Raw genomic sequence first — 17190 nt, forward strand, 5'->3', positions numbered from 1 at the left:
AAGGATGAGGAGGAGAGTGAGTTTGAACTGGTCCAGAGAGACAGACAGTTAGAAGGAGAGAGAGAAGGAGCAACAAGAAGGAGGGATGAGGAGGAGAGTGAGTTTGAACTGGTCCAGAGAGACAGACAGTTAGAAGGAGAGAGAGAAGGAGCACCATGGCACGTTCTCTGACAGACAGTGAGGGCCGGTGGGTTGGATGTCTCTGTGATTCAGCAGCGTTTTTTGGCAGGGGGGGGGGGGGGGGGGGGGGTGGTGATGCTGAAATTTCAGCCCAACTCATCAACGCTGCCCCAGCACCGGCCTTTTATTTATTTATTTATTTATTTATTTCCCTCCAAAGTGGACAGAGCCTGTTTACTTTTAAACGGTGCATCTGCCCACTTACACCGGAGGTCTGGCTGCGGCGGTGGCCTGCTGGTAATTATGTAGCCAGGGCCAAAGCAGGAGGGTCTGGAGGCCGCTCGGTGCAGTGATTACACAGACGTGGTCTCAGAATTAACATGCGCGAGGCGGAGATGTTAATGGAGCAGGGAGGTGGAGGTGGATCAGCGCCTGTTTCTTCTGTGAAAGATGACCATCTATTTTTAATAATCCCCCTTTTTGGAGAGAAATCAGTTATTTTGGAAGTAGATTTTACTCAGATGGACCAGTCTGGGTCAATATAAAGAGGAAGGCTTACATTACACCACACAGCTCAGTGTGGCAGCGGCGTATCAATCCTCCTTTTACCAGAAACTTTATTCTTAGACTGTGGGAAACTGTGGGCCTTCTCAGTGACACGAGGCATGAGTCATCACAATGTGGACATGGATTTCAGAGGTAAAACATATCCTGAAATATAATAGTGAGACAAACTCATATTCACACCTGTATAGAATTTAGAGTTTCCAATGAACCTAATCTGCACAACTTGGAGAAAACAGACCAGAAACAGGGAGAACATTAAAACTCCACACATGCAGGGATTCAAACCAGGAACCTTGTGGCATCAGTGCAAACCACTGCATCGTCGTCTATTCTTACATTTCCCTTTAAAGAATCATGCATCACATTTATTTCATGACAGAAATACACAAGGTAGTAAAGGACAAAAACAATCTTTATTTGTTTAACATTGATCGAGAGGAAGAGAAGTCAAGGCCCTTTACAAATCTCTTGAAATGATTGCAACTGAAAACAGGAACTTGAACCACAGCTCTCAGAAAAAAGCAAAGTGTCTCGTTTGAAGAGCTGAGGGATGGAATATATCGTGATGTGTGAAAAACTCATATCTGTGAAATCTTAACGGAGATTTTGAGAACGTTCTTGGCAGTCATGACTCTTTTAGAATATATATACGTGGACATTTTGATAATAAAACTTACTGCAATAAACTTGTTCCACAGAAGTTGAAGATAAAATTATGGTAAAATTCAAACAGAAATTTCAACTTTGTGGGAGTTTCTCATTTCTCGGCTCAGAGGAAACTGAGCAGCGTTAAAAAAGAAAAGAAAGAAGAAGCTTTAAAACAAACAACAGATCGTTGTGACAAGAAGAAATACTTGGTTCTCATCGACACAATCTTTTGAAATCGACCTCTGTTGAACGTGTCGGAACACAAAAGGCTTCATCGGTGCATCAAAGAGATTCACTGTTTCTGTAGAGGAGTGCACCAAGAACAAAACAGCACAGGGGTGTATTCAAAATTCAAAGAACATGCAATCACTGTGCCAATTACATAAAATAAAACTGCAGTAGCAACGTGCCTCATCTTTGAATATCTAAATAATCTTAAAATAACGTAAAATGCAGCATTTGTTTATAAGTGATAGCAGTAACACTCTCATTCAGTTTCATACACAGCCCTACCTTTACAGGAGGTGCCGTGGTGGTGAAGGCACGCAGGGTATGGCTTATCTCTCAACCAATGGGTGTGCAGCATTTGTCAACAAAATAAAAGGGTGAGAAGCTACAGTGACTTGAGCGCTGACAGTGTCTGTAGAATCGCTCTTTGACTCATGGATACCATGTATAACGGGGCAGAGAGGGGAGAGCGAGGCCTTCCACACACAGAGAGAGAGAGAGAGAGAGAGAGAGAGAGAGAGAGAGAGAGAGACAGAGACAGAGACAGAGAGAGAGAGAGAGAGAGAGAGAGAGAGAGAGAGAGAGAGAGAGACGTTCAGTCTCCCGCTGCTGCTACAAAGTTACCAGGATGTGTGGAGGCGACAGCATCTTTGTATACAGCAGAACATCGTAAGTGCGAGCCCATTTTTTGGAACTACCAAGCTGAAAATTCAAGTGAATATCGAAACTGAATTCAAACAGAGGAAACACACGCACATGCATCACAACATCTACTAGCCAGCGAAACACGAGAGTAATGTATCGAGAGCCGTCCCTCTGTGATACACATCACATCACAGAATTCAGAGGGCTGGGGGGGGGGGATAAACGAGGCTCTACTGTGAATGTCAGAGTTGAGGCGCATGCACACGTCTGCACACGTTTCCCAGTGAAGGTGATAACTTGTCCATAAATATTTCCATGTGGGGGGGCTACAGGAACTCCACATAGTTCTCCGGGATGAGGCCCCTCTTTCCCTCCAGCTCCCCCTCCAGCCAGCCCGGCTCTCTCGACTGGGTCACTGCAGGAGAGGACACAGCGTCACCGGGAGGACAGCGCCACGGGGAGGGACGGGGGGGAGGGGGGGGGACAGACAGAGGACACAGAGCAGCCAGTGAGTGTGTGTGTGTGCATGTGTCAGGGTGAACAGAGCAGAGGGTTTAAAAGGGAGGATGCAGTAACTATGCGGTTTCTCCAAAACCAGCTCTTTTTTTTTTTTTTTTTACCTCGACTGTAAATCTGCAGCTGGTTTCTGAATCCAGCTTCTCTAGAATTTCACCAGGAGCCGAAGCTCAGCAGCAAAACGGAGCTCTCACTAACTGTTAGCTATGAAATGTGTCAGTGCACTGAACCTGTCTGTGACGGAGCCTTTTCAAAAATCCTCCCTGGGTTCTTGATTTGTCTAAAAACTCATAGCATAAAGTTTTCTGTGCATCTGCAAGTCAGTAGATTCGTGGTTAAATAGTCGGTGAGAAGTTTTAAGGACACAGTCGAGACATCAACAGACTGAATCCATAGTTTTACAGCTATAAGAGCTTCTGTACATCGTTTGGACTGAACACTGAATATATGAGTGAGTTTAGAGCTCAAGCTTTCAAGTGAGAGCAAAAGAGTTCAACCACAAAGAATTTTTTTTACAAAAGTTACCTGGTACTTGACAATGAAACAAATAAATCTGTGTTATAAGTGTTTTCTGATGATGGTAAAGGTTTAAAGTAAATATGTCTTTATATATAAGCAATATTTGGCCTCATTAGAATGTTATTAAATACATTTTAAATGATTATAAACAAACTTACTGATCATGTACAGCATATCACAAACACACCAACAGTTTTATTCATTTCTGCTACGGGATTCATTTTTAAGTTTGTTTTTCAAGATCTTTCTCGGCTTGAGTAACTTTTACCGATTTTATTTATTGGTCAATACATAGTAGAAAACCAGTGCACATCCTTAGATGAAAGACTGAAGTTTCCCAACATTCATTGCACTTTAAGTACAAGCACATTATTATTTTGTAACTGTTTTTTAATGTTGATTTTTAGAGGCCGACCAATTTATCAGTTGGTTGATAAACATCAGCCAGTTAAAGCTTTTCATATCTGCATTTATGTTTGGTGATAAAAACTTTAAATTTGCAGAATAGACAATACAGAAAATATGTAAATATATTTTTTTAATATTACGTTAATTCAAATATAATATATATTTATACGAAATATTTGAGTCCCTATTATCGATACCAGTCCCCAAAAATCCGAATCAGTCGGACTCTAGCAACTCTTTCAATCTGGTCTGTGAACACTCAATAACTGAGTGGAGCCAGAGTTTCTCTCTTAATGTTAAAGGTTGAGAAGACATCAACATATATTGAATTCCTCTTTCTCTCCTACCACACATACAGTGCCTTGCATAAAGTATTCAGACCTCTTGACATTTTGCACATTTGCGATGCACAGAGCTCAGACCAAAAAAAATCTCAAATACATTTAGAGATAAATGGATCATGTAGCAAAATGTGCAAAGTGTCGGGAGTCTCCGAGATACTGTAAATGTTTAGTTATTGAGAATCTGATCACGTAACATGTGGTAACATGTCAATCAGGTCATTTGGAATGTGATCACGTGCTGAAGGACAAACAGTATTTAAGCAGAACTTTACAGAACCCAGGTAACTGGAGATTCAAGCTGGGATCCAGAAGAAACACATCGTTGTGCGATGATAATGCTTTTAATCAGCAAAACGCCTCAGCTCCAAATGAAATACCAGAATGAGGAAATGGGCTCTACAACATGATTCAATTTCAGTTATGAAAATGTGGCAATTAATTCATTTAGTGTTTATTCTTTCAGACACAAGTTCATCTTTATGAGGTGGAAATCAAGCTTCTATTAAACTCCCTCAAATTGAAAAAGCATTTATCCTGACATGAACTCAAGCATCGAAACAGGAAATAATGTACATATACTGATGTTTTTATTGATTTTAAAATTCTGCTTTTCTCTCCTTATTTTGCTTCATGGTTATAAATTATCTCAATAACTTTGTATATTCTATTCTTAATGTCTGTAACGTCCAGGGCATGAATGTGTGTCCCTGTTAAATAAATAAATAAATAAAATACTAAAACATGATTAAGTTAAAGCATCAGTCATCCAATCTAATCTTTATATGTATTCATGACAGCTTTCAGATCACAACTTTATATGATAATATCTGTGATGGAGTTGGAAGGTGAACGAGATGTGATCTCACTTTCAAAGTATAAAATAACTTTTTTAATTCTTATGTTGCTGAACCATAATAACCCATAAACTGCAATTACTGCAGGATATTATCAAAAATGTCACGACATATCCCCGTGTAAAGACTACAGCATATCTATAGTGTCTGTTTCTCACAAGAGGATTTTGACAAAAAATAGGAACTACAAAATCCTCATTTCCTCTGAGAGCGATTAAAGCTTAGTCAAGCCTCTTCCCAGACACATGGAAGAGCAAATCTGTGTCTCCTCCCCCCTCCCTCCCTCCCTCCCTCCCTCCTCTCCTCGTCTCATCTCTCTGTTCGATTGAAGATCAGATTGGGTGTTCGGTTTTCCTCCAAATCCAATATGCCAAGGCTGGTTCTGAGTGAGCGACTGGTGTAGGCGATAACACTTACCGGCGTTGAATATTGCGCCGACCTGGAAGGAGAGCTCAGAGTCGTGCTCAGCCTCACATGGGTACACAGCCTTGGCTTTCCTGCTGGTGACACTGAAAAATGAAGGCAATCAGTGAGCTGGCTGAGCTTTGAGGAGGATTACTGCATAGTTCAATCTGGACCCAGGGCCCGCATGTTCATTCACTCACTAGCCTGAAACAGCAGAAATGGGCCAGGCTGGAAAATAAGCAGCAGTACTGAGAGCGGAGCCGGGCCACTACACACTCTGGTCTCGCTCTATCTCCAGTCTAGACTGACGGGGGAGCGAGTCCAAACACACCCACACACACACACCTGTGCGCGTGCACCAACACAATGAGATGCAACGCTGTTTGTAGCGGGTTTTGTGCGGCACAAAAAGGCAGGGACACATCGGGTTTGCATAGCAGACAACCATCTATGGTGAGATAATTAAAATGTGGTGGGGGGGGATTATGAAGTGGGTCTGCACACAAACAGACGTAGAAAAGAAATCTCCGTCAACTGCGCTTCAGCTTGTAAATTCCCATTTGTGAGCTAAGAGGCTGCATTTTAAATCAGTTTGATGTGAAAGAGTGGCATCAAAGGAGCCGCGTCTAGCGCTCTGCAAAGGTTAGTAAAAAGCCGTATTGATGCCACTCCATTCCGGAAAACATAAAAAAACTGCTTCCACAGAAAAGGTTGTTTTGCCCACCGCTGCAAACGGTTATCTCGAATGCCAGCAACATTACCATGTAGAAATTGTGCCTTCAACACATGATGCCCTGATAAATATTTCATATTCTTTCTGCCGAGCAGCAACAATGCAGGATGAGAGGAGAAAGAAGACATACAAACTGGGGGGGAAAGTTTGTGGTCACAGGAGTTGTCAATACTACAATGTTCAGCCGAGTTCTTGAATTCAGAATTTTTTGGAAGAATGCACTCTTGTGGAACTGCATTCGGGGGGGAAATGGGGATTTGTATTTATATGAAAATAACATTAATGGATTCCCAATAGAATGACCGGGCTGCTTGCAATTACTTTGGCAACATCTGAAAGCGATGGAAATGAATTCATCATCTATTCTGAATAGCTCAGTGTAATGGACAGATCTTCTCCACAATTACATCCAGTTCACCCACTTATTTGTGTGTGTATCTGGGGTTTGAGGTCTGCTTCTCCTGCTGGAGCCAAAAGTTGGGCTGCAGGTGAATACACAGAAGTAATAAAGTGAGGGGAAACTATTTTAGATATTAGACAAAGGAGAGTGTGTGGGATTCTGTTGAGCAAACATGCCAGATAACATGTAACTAATGGAGGAAGGGAAGGAAAATGGGGAGAGCGTAATAGTCTCAGAAACAAACAGAGAAACAGTAAAAGTAAGAGAAAACAAAGACGGGGACGCTGACTTACTTCTCATCTGGCTTTTCTTTGTCCGAGGTGGCAGAAGACTGATTCTCTCCAGATGTTCCAGGTGTGGACAACAAAGCTGCTATAGCTCTGCAGATCGGGAAAAAAACGACAAAAAAACAAAGTCACAATAGATTCTATGGGTTTCTTTTCCTTTAAAGCATGTACACAGTGCAGTCTGGTAGGAAATGCCACAGTAATCAGCAGATTTCCCTCAGTTTAAGTGTTAACGTTAAGGTATTTTCCCCTCTTATAAAAGGGTAAAAATAACTGTAACAACTACACAGAGCAACAGGTGAGCCAAAGAGAGCAACCTGTTGTTATGTGGACGAGGTGAGAGAAATTTCTTCCAGTCCAGTGTTTAATAAGAGCAAGAGGTCAAACTAAACGGTGTTAATATTTAAATGCAGCAACAAAATTAAACAAGACAAATACATCACACACCACATTTGAATCACCTTGAGAAATCACACATTTTCCATCTCGTTTCATTCCGCGACACAGCCGCTACAAGGTTCTTTTTATCGTACAGAAGTCTACAGCCGGCACACATGGGAATTCAAAGAGAAACAGGTTTTCATAAATTAAATCATCCCTTCTACCCCATCTGCCAAAAAGCCTCTCGAAGAGAAGTGACTCTCAATCACTGCCCACATGAGGCCGAGAGGTAAATTTTAAAGAGCAGCTATTTATTTTTTGTCTGAAGGTCGGATATTTCAACTGATGCAAAGTAAAACGTATCTGCCCCCTTTTTCTGAGTTATGCTCTTGTGCTGCAGCTCGGTTTCAGGTGCAGCCATCTTGCATCGCGCTGTTTTTGTAAATCGATGACGCTGGTTACGTGGATGATTTTAATATTTCTCTTTGTACGTCACACGAGTAACGCTTATCCAATTGGATGACAGGATGAGCAATGTGGAAAAAGAAACAAACAAACTAAGAAAGAAAGAAAACTCCATTTACACCTGCTGCAGACCTCTTCCTGCCAGCCCCCTCACACCATTTTGGAGAAAAGAATAGATATATCTCTGAACTCGGATAAAAAACAAGTTTCTAGAGTTTTTGGTGATTATGTGAAAATTAATCCCATTAATACTTTCAATTGTGGAGGTCGTTAAATTGAATACACAGAGACAAAAGAATTGAGTTTCCTCATCATCATCATGATGATGTAACAATAAACCAGCGTCCAGATTGAAATAAATAGAACATAAGAAATCTACTCCCAATCATCTGATATCAACTCAATACCAAACACAATTGATTACATATGAGAGATTTGGTAGCACCGTGTTTAAACAGGGCTCAACACCATCGCTGAGAAAACTCCAACACTGAGGGAATATCGCTGAAAAAATAGGTGGTCGTGTTCCAAAGAGAAGAATCGATGCCAAGGACCATTGAGGCTGCTCTGCCAGATTTCACTGGCCCACTTCATGTGGATTTATCTTTTAATTTGTCAACTAAACATGTAGATTCAGAGCTTCCACAGTAATGTATATAACTGCTCCTTGTGTAAAGTCAAACAAACCTCTCCGACCACAACCTCTATCTGTTAACACTTAACAGTCAGGGCTGTGCTTTACACTTGCTGTTGTCAGAGCCAACACGTCTATGGTCGACCTACAGCATGGAGGTAGGGGTCCTGGTAAAGGCAGAGTGGAGCAGAGGAGAACAAGAGTCTTAGCCAGGCATCCCTCTGTGTTCCATGCCTGCCCCAAGGCCAGTGCTAATACAGCACATAATGAGCAAATTGCTCCTAGCTGCCGCTCCCATAGAGACGTTAATAAAGGCAATTAGAGGGAGCAGCACGGGAGGGGCTGGAGGTTGAGAGGATGTTGTGAATAGTGGTTACTGGTGAAGGGGAGAGAGAGAGAGAGAGAGAGAGAGAGAGAGAGAGAGAGAGGGAGAGAGGGGGAGAGCGACATTGCCTTAAGGGATAACATGGTGGGATCTTATGTGGACATCTTTTAATTCTCCCTCTCTGCATTGGTTCTTCCCTTGGTTTCTTCCCCTGCCTCCCTCTTAGAGCGCTTGTCCATCCCCAGCAGTGGCTGTTCCGTTCAGGCCTGGCCTGACTGTGGGTGATTTATAGCTCTGCAGTAGTGTGGGGCCACTGTGGTGCTCAGCTGCTCCACATCAGCATGGGGGGACAGTGCGCTGCAGTGCAGCAAATCCACTCATTAACCTGGGCCCAGGCACAAACACTGTCTGCCTGGGTCTAAGCCAGGAGGCAGGGGAGCAGAGGAGCACCAACACTTCACCCACCTGCAGGTGAACCCACTTACACACAAATCCCCTAAATGAGATGACAAAACAAATGCACACACACACACACACACACACACACACACACACACACACACACACACACACACACACACACACACACACACACACACACGCACACAAACATGCACACACACACACGAACACGCAGAAGCACACGAGAGAGAAAAGTTAACACATTCATCCAACTGCTTTCAGTTGGAAGAGGATTACACAGATCGTTTAAGATTTTCAAGACAAACAGTTTAAAATAATCAAAAAAAGAGAGGAAATCAGTGAATGCCACACGGCTGCCCTAGAAACTTGTTAAATGTACCAGAGGTAAATGGATTCATCCCAGAATTGCTCTCACAATTACAGCTAAGCCAAACCGAGGGAAATCGTTTGCCGTTTCTCTCCAACAAAAATAGCATCAAGCTTTGAATTGCTCATCCGTTGTTTTCACCCATCATCGGCCCAGCTAAGCTTCTTCTGTAAATATGATTAAATACAGTAAATGGGGACTCGAGTGAAAATGCATTGTACGTGAGGCCTGAATCAAGATCCCATCCAGATGTTGGTTAAATCTATAACAAGTTCTTAAGAATATTAAGTTTGGAGCTGTTAGAATTTGTCGAAGGCAGAAACATGTTTGTAATACACTTGAGAAAAGATATCTTATTGTATAAAAATCATAAAAAACTATCAAACATCCAATTTTAAAGTGAATGCTATTGGAGGTCTTTTGGTTTATTATTTTAATGGCGAGATTCATCGCATATTATCACACACTGCCAAGTTAGTAGCAGGGAGAAATTCATCAACAGAAGCTGACTGCTGTTTCTCATTATTGCAGGAATTTCACCCTTCAGCATCCAGGCCCTGTTGATCCTGGCGTGGAGCTCACAAAGGGATGAGCAGGACTATCAACTGTCTTTCTACTAGAGGAAGAAGGGCTGCACTGGGATTTAACTGTGTTTCTAGTAGGAGGTGGGATCAAACCTACAGCCAAGCTGCCCGCTTAGCCACCGCCAGTTTGGGTGGGCAGGAAATAAGATCTGATCCTCCATTTTATGATTCACAGCTGTCTGCCAGAGAGAGACATTGAGGGCTGGAGTTCAGCGCTGGGGAGAGGAAGGAAAAGAGGCCAAAATAACAATGTAACCTCACTGGGCAGGACATGGGGCAACAGCGCCACTGGGAGAAGCTGTGACTGAATATACAGAGAGGAGGAGTAATGAGGCGAGACATCAAGGAAGAGGTAGATGATAAATCATGCCACAGTCCACATAGTGTTATTACATGACATAGTGACTCAGGATGCATTTGTGTACGACCAGGCAGATTCTGCTGCAGCTATGCTGCAAAAAGACTGAAATATGCTGTTTTCCAGGTGCACTTCTGAGCTCACCATAGTGCAGAAAACATATTTCTGAGAGTAGCTGGAAATAATCTGGCCAACGCAACTCCTACTGCTCCTTTTGGCCAGGATCGGACCCACATCCCTGGGTCACAGGCCGGAGAGGTGCTGTGCTAACAGGTCTCCACCATCTCACATGCTAAGATTTATGAGTGAACAAAGCCAGGGCGACACCCTGTGACATATGGCACAAGTCTTCATAAAGGGACAGGGGCTGCAGCTATAAGTGTAAACAAGACGAATATCTCCCCAACGTCAATACGATTTACACGGCCAATGCGCAGCCACCTGTCTCCCAAACAAATAAGAGCGGAGATTTACGACCTCCTCCTGGTTTCTCCTTCCGTCCTCCAACATGATGCCACATATGTGGGAAAACAGAAAAAGAGTTGGTTACATAACATAGAGCTGTGTCTGTCTTATCCTGCAACTCAGGAAAAAAAAGCTGGGTACCAACAAGCCTACACACAAAAGGAAGGCAACGCACCCACAGAGGTCAATGTGAGAGAATCACATTGTCCTTCGTCAAGTTGTGAGGTAGATTTGCTTTTATTTTACAGCTCCTTTCAGCTGTTGGAGGAGGAGAAGGGGACAGTGAATGAAAAAAGAAAAGTCTATTTCAAGGTGAATGTGCAGACATGACATAGCAGAGTCTAACATCTGCAGCATAACACAATAATTCATCTCTCACATCAGCATTCAAGACAGGTCATGGGTTGGAAACAACAGAAAGGACCAAGGACTTAGCAGATAAAGTGAGGACAGAAAAGAGAAGCTGGGGAGAAGTACAGCAAAGCATCCAACTCTCAAATCAGGTTTCAACATTTATTATTTCAAAGACAGAGAAAGAAGTAAAACCAGTCGATGACATTTTAACACAGGTTGTCACCAAAAAGTCCATTTACTAAAAAAAACAATTAACACTATATATAAGAATTGTGAATCTGATTTTCTATGTATTCATCCACATCGTTGAAAAACAGATTTTGGTTCTTTAACGAGATAGTTTTCTCTTTGCTACATGAACTGTATACTGGAGTGGAAAACACAGAACTGAGCTGCAACTACAGTGTAACTGCTCCATGTGATGCTATACAGGGGTACAAACTAGAATTAGTGCCTCCACCAACCAGCCACACACCCATTTACAAACATCTCTATCCAGACACATAAAATATGCGAGGGAAAGATAAGCATCTGAATTGTTGAGTTATGGCCAAAAAGAAACAGATAATGTAAATGTTGTAAGGTCACAGTGACCTTGACCATTGAACTCTGACCACTAAAGTCAAACCTCAAGTCCAAGTGAAAGTTTGCACCAAATACGAAAGAAACGTCCTCAAGCATTCTAGAGATATTGCATTCACAAGGATAAAATCTTATTTTATGAGGTCAGTGATTTTGACCTTTGACAACCCAATTCTAATATAATCATTCTCAAGTCTAAATTAATGTTTGTCCCAGATGTAATGACATTTACTTCTGCGTTTCGGATAGACCATGTTCACAATGTGTGAGGTGTGAGCACTGATCAGTTAATTTTTAAGTCTGTGTGAACGTTTCTGCCAAACGCTGAAGAGAGTGGGTCAGACGGACAGATGGACAGCCATGGCTGTCTCTGGGCTGGAAAACTAAATTAAAATCGTATTTGGATGCGTTTCTGTGGAGGAAGAAACGTGATTCAAAATGTGTGAGCCACCGTTTACAGCCTCCTTGCAGTGTGCTGCTTCGAATCTCACTACACCAACCAATGCTTTTCATTTCGAGTGGTGCAGTCATACACATCTGGGAGTGATGCATAGTGAAGAACTCACCTGGAGTGGCTGCCTGGGCTAAAGCTGGTCTTAGGCGGGGGATGGTCACTGCGCTCTGTGGGCGTCTCTGAGGCCGACGCTGACGATGACTGGGACGACACTGACTCATTGCTGCCCATTGAAGTCTCATCTGTAGCTAGGTTGGAACTGTCTCCGACTGCAAGTGACACTTAGATTAAAAAACAAACAGAAACACATGCAAGTTTATTTTCTATTTCATTCTACTGTTAAGGATTCAGCCTATTCCGACTCACTGATGATGGCCTGCTTGGTAAAACAGCCAAATAATTTATCAATATACAAGAAGATGCTGCATCAACAAGGGACTTTATAAACCAACTCGCTGTCAAAACAGGTGAGATTCACAACCAAGTTTTTATTGTTCATAATAATACACTCCTGCGCTCACAGTCAGGGACCTGAGAGGCACAAAGTCTTTTATTTCAATTTTACTGACAAATACGGATCCTGCTTTTAGGAGAAAAGCAGGGAAGTGCTGCTGTGTAAAAAAAGGTTTGTTTGGACCCGTTCTCCTCTCTTGTCAAACATATATTAAAAGCACTTAAACCAGAAGTCCTTCATTAATTAAGACTGAATAAAAATTGGTAATCTGATCAGTGGAATGACACTCATTAATAACATCAACATGGGTTCTATAATTGGATAGAGCTCAGGTGTGAGGGGGTCATTTGTTCCAACCTTACAAATATAACAGGAGAGCGGTAGAGACGTCAATCAAGCACATCTGTGCACACCCACACAGGGTCATTGTTTAGCTGTTCACTGCAGCCCTGCTGTGTTTTAGCAATATAATATAATATAATAATATACAATATCGTTTTCTTTTGAAGTAAAAACTCTAAAACTGACTGAGCTTGACGTGTTAAGCTCCAATCATATGATACACGAGGGAAACAACAGAGAGGATGAGTTGGTGGAGACCAAAAACGGAGCTAAAAGAGGATGACTGTCGGACTTCACCCAGTGGCTAGAAACACTACTCCAAATAAATAATAATGATGTTGCTGTGTTGGCACTGGCTCCGTATACGTGTGACTGAAATTGTTTAGTTTTTTTGGCCACATGAACACAAGATTAATATTAGGTCAAAATTGTGCTCGGGAACAAATATACAAGTCAAATTATATGATTTCTTGGAAGATTGTAAGAGGTACATTAAGGTAATTTGCCTCCTACACTCGACATGTTGCTGACACAAATACTCTGATTAATGCACTTTCCTACCCACGGTATACTATCACGTCTGCAGGGCTATTAGACACATGTAGTGTCACACAAGAGTCACATGTTCACATAAATACTCGCCTCACTCATCCACTGCGTCATCCTCAATTTTGCATTTACCCTGTGAACGCTGAGACAACTTACTTTAAATCCATTATAGGGCCATGTAAAAGACACAAAGGTTAAAAAAGGATTACGCCTTTCATCCCTGATATTAAAATACTCCACGGTAAAAGCTGGCGCAAGGGAGGCAATCTGGTAAGCAGATTTAGACTCCTTTGGTATTGTGGAGGGGATGGGATTTTACTGGCTGCAGATCAGAACTTGCTGGAGCCAGATTTATTTGGGTCAAAAGGTCACATGATCAACTTGCCTGATGCGCAGGACTTCTATGTATTTGAAAAGAAGTAACTAAGGGCACCGAAAGTCATCAGTGTTATTTCACTCAAAGTAGTTTTTAGTGACTAAGTGTGTGCTATTGCTGGAAAAATGTTTCTGAAAAAGGGTAATGAGTTATTTTCAGTAAACTTGAAACCACTGTGTGGGATTTGAAAATATGACAATGGCGCCCACAATGGTTGTATGACAAAGGCCACAATAGTAGACATATCAAGTTATTGAGTCTCAAACAGCTTATTTGTATAGGACATAAGTGTATATACTTTTGACCTTTTTCAAGCAAGAAACCTATTTGGCTCCAATAGCTCCTTTAGTACAGCTTTAAAAAAACAAAACCGAACTGATACCTGTCAGGGTCTGTCATTGAATGAATAAATATGGGAGTGAGCTAATTCCTGTGAAACTTAAGTACTTTCCATTTAAAAAGGGAAGAAAAGTCCAGTTTCTAAAGCTCCCAAAGTTAATTTGTAAGGTACATATACACATTTAGTTTCTGAATGATCACATATTGTAAAGTATTTTCCTCAATACACTCAGAGGATTGAAAATATACAGATGTACGCTTGTACGTCTCTTACCATTCTGAATGTCTAGGGCTTGTGGATTGTAGACAGCCAGGGGCCGATTCTGTCGACTCTGTTTCTTGGACAGCCTTGTGGGAGCGGAGAATACTGGGGCATCAGGTGAAAGAGGGCCTGACTCGGGTGCATCTGCAAAGATCTGAATACAGGGTGAGGGAGTAAGTCTCCACCAGGAATAAATGCACAGACTCCAAGACTGTTGAGCAGCAGCAGCAGCAGCATGTCCTCAACTGACCTCACTCTAGTGAACGGGTTTTGAAACTCACAGGCTCTATGTAGCGGCAGATGAATGGAAAAGGGCCATTTGCAGCCACAGCGTGTGCTCCTCGGAAAAGCCGAGCAGCTCATTGATTGGACCTTAAAAACTGCATGTGAGAAGATTTTGTTTGTGCCAAAATAAACAAGAGCTGCTCCACATGTAACGCAATCACATCCCATCCAGAAATGTGGGTCTAAGTTAAGGTGACACCTCTCCTTAGAAATTGACCTACTCTCTAAAAGAGTGCAGAGTAAAATAAACAGAGTTTGGGCTGGAAGAGGGCTGGCCAACTGGCGCAGCCTGTTTACACTGGGCCGTGTTTACATATAAACTTCAGATGTGGAGTTAAAAGAGAATAGGGCTACAGAGGAGAGGAAGTCTCAGCAGAGACTCCGAAAGGATCACAGAAAAGAAGAGGAGGGAGGTAGGGAAGGGAGGAGGGAGGTAGCGAAGGGAGGAGAGAGAGGGAGAGAGAGAGAGAGAGAGAGAGATAAAGTGGTAGAGTAAGTGAGACAGAGTGTGAACAGGAGAGGCAGACAGAGGAGGGGGGCATGAGAGAGAAAGTTTTTTAGGAGAAAGGGAGATAGAAAAAGTGAGAAATCTGATATGGCTGAGAGTTTCTGCTCCCTCGCTTGCTCGCTCTCTCTCTCTCCTCTCTCTGCAGATGGAGGTGAATGTAAAACAGAGTCTACTGTTGGTATCTAGGGGTATCAACAGTCTGGAATGGGACTCAGCTGTGAGGAAAGTTAAAGCCTGCCTGTCTGTCTGCTCAACTTTTCCCCTCTAACACGCTGTACTTTCCAAAACGCTCTTGCTGCATTCTAACACTACATCCTTTATCACCTGGACGGTGTTGGATACCTCTGGGTAGTCTCCGACACTGGAAGCATACACGGTGCTGCTGCTGTTTTTGTTTTAGCACATTTGTATACCCTGTAGGCTTTCACTCCTGCCTCTGTATTCTCTCACACCCCATTTTAGATTTGCGAGCATGGATGGGGATATTATTCACAACACACATCATCTTCCATTAATGAAGCAAGAGGAGGGAAAAAATCCCAGTTTCATCTGATTATACGCAGAGTGCAGCACTGCGCCAAACAGATTAGGAAACTAATCTCAAACCTTTTTTCGCTTTTGACACGGAGAATTATCCCCCTTTGAGGACTGGTACCGATTAATGACATTCTGGGCAGATTACACGATCTCATGAACTACAGGTTATGAAACAACTCATAAGCAAACTGAATATATTGAGGCAGTCAAAGGACCTCCCAAAATTATATAAAACCTATATGGTATTCTACACAATAATCAACCTGATGAACCATGTGTTGAGAACTGGTATAAGCACTAAGGGTGCCCCCTATTGGCCAGATTGAAAAACTGTGGAAATAAAAAAAAAGTTAGAATCCTCTGCACATTGAAAAATAGAGGAAGGCTATGATTGCACCAACTAATTATCTGAGAACTATATTTCTGCTCATTTATTTTGCAAAGCATGTAATTAATACAATATGTTTATGTCCACATCTACTTCACATGACGCATTTTCCTCGAGAAGATGACTTCTTGACTTGGCAGGGTTTAAACGTGAATAAAAAGAGTGATCTCAACTGTCTTAACAGGATCCACAGAGAGGAAGAGCATTATCCCTAATTGAGACTCTTGCTCTGCCTAAATTAAATCCTGGTGTCAGGTACAGCACAGTGTGTGCACTCCTCTGCCAAACAGAAATTGCATAATTGAATTTTAAAAAATGCAAAAATTCAAAAACAATAGTGGTAGAAACAGTCTTTGCCAAGAAAGCAGGACTTACAAACATGGGATCATATGCCTCACTTGCAAATGTATTATCCTTCAGTTTCAAGTAATTACATGCTACCCAGGTTCGTAAACACAAAGGCGCTGCGTGCGGCTCACTGTTGTCATGTCACCTGGTTCAGATTTCATTTGGCGCGATCACTGTACCTTCTGTTGCTTAGTGTGTCTAGCATTTAGCAAATGGCTGTGGAGGGTAAGCCAAATGATACACAAACTGCTGCAGTGACAATGACTCATAGTATAAAATAATTGCAATTAAGAATTGACCAATTAAAACAGAAACCCTGGCGGGAAATTTAATGTAATACAATAGAAACATTTTTTCTCTGTTTTCTAAAAGACATTGTGCTGATTATCTCTGCTGAAAGATGTAGTGTTGTGAGTTTGGAGTGTTACCTTTTCATTCTGTTCAATGAGGATTTCCACCACGATGTTCTGGAACTTGAGATCCATGATGGCAGCGACCGTCTCCTCCTGTGGCCTCATCAATGTGGGGCCAAACACCACGCCCAGGTTCGCCTCGGTCATCAGATTCTGCTTGCTGTGGGCCGCCACTCTGACGGAAATAACAACACACCCTCATCAATATTTTACTCCAGCTTACTAATGCAACTCCACCGATGTGAACTTTTGAAACACTGTACTATAACTGTATAATATTGACATTTCTTCATTTTTCCTTCAAGTTATGTAAGGAAAAAGAA

General features: G+C 42.1%; 1 protein-coding gene across 3 annotated transcripts in view; it reads right to left on the reverse strand.

The window, feature by feature from the left end:
* Positions 1–1081: 1081 nt before the first annotated feature.
* The window catches only part of arhgap10 (Rho GTPase activating protein 10), a 40102-nt gene continuing 23993 nt past the window's right edge, over positions 1082–17190 (reverse strand). For 2 of the 3 annotated variants that reach the window (XM_053419762.1, XM_053419764.1), the window contains exons 18-23: positions 16883–17042; positions 14401–14542; positions 12179–12347; positions 6681–6767; positions 5267–5358; positions 1082–2623 (exon numbers count right to left, since the gene is read on the reverse strand). In XM_053419762.1, the coding sequence (XP_053275737.1) occupies positions 2535–2623; positions 5267–5358; positions 6681–6767; positions 12179–12347; positions 14401–14542; positions 16883–17042 (739 nt within the window). In that variant the 3' untranslated portion in view covers positions 1082–2534. The remainder of the gene's footprint in view (positions 2624–5266; positions 5359–6680; positions 6768–12178; positions 12348–14400; positions 14543–16882; positions 17043–17190) is intronic. The other variant, XM_053419763.1, reaches the window with a different exon arrangement.

Source organism: Pleuronectes platessa, chromosome 3, assembly GCF_947347685.1.
Source record: "Pleuronectes platessa chromosome 3, fPlePla1.1, whole genome shotgun sequence".
Classification (NCBI taxonomy): Eukaryota; Metazoa; Chordata; class Actinopteri; order Pleuronectiformes; family Pleuronectidae; genus Pleuronectes; species Pleuronectes platessa.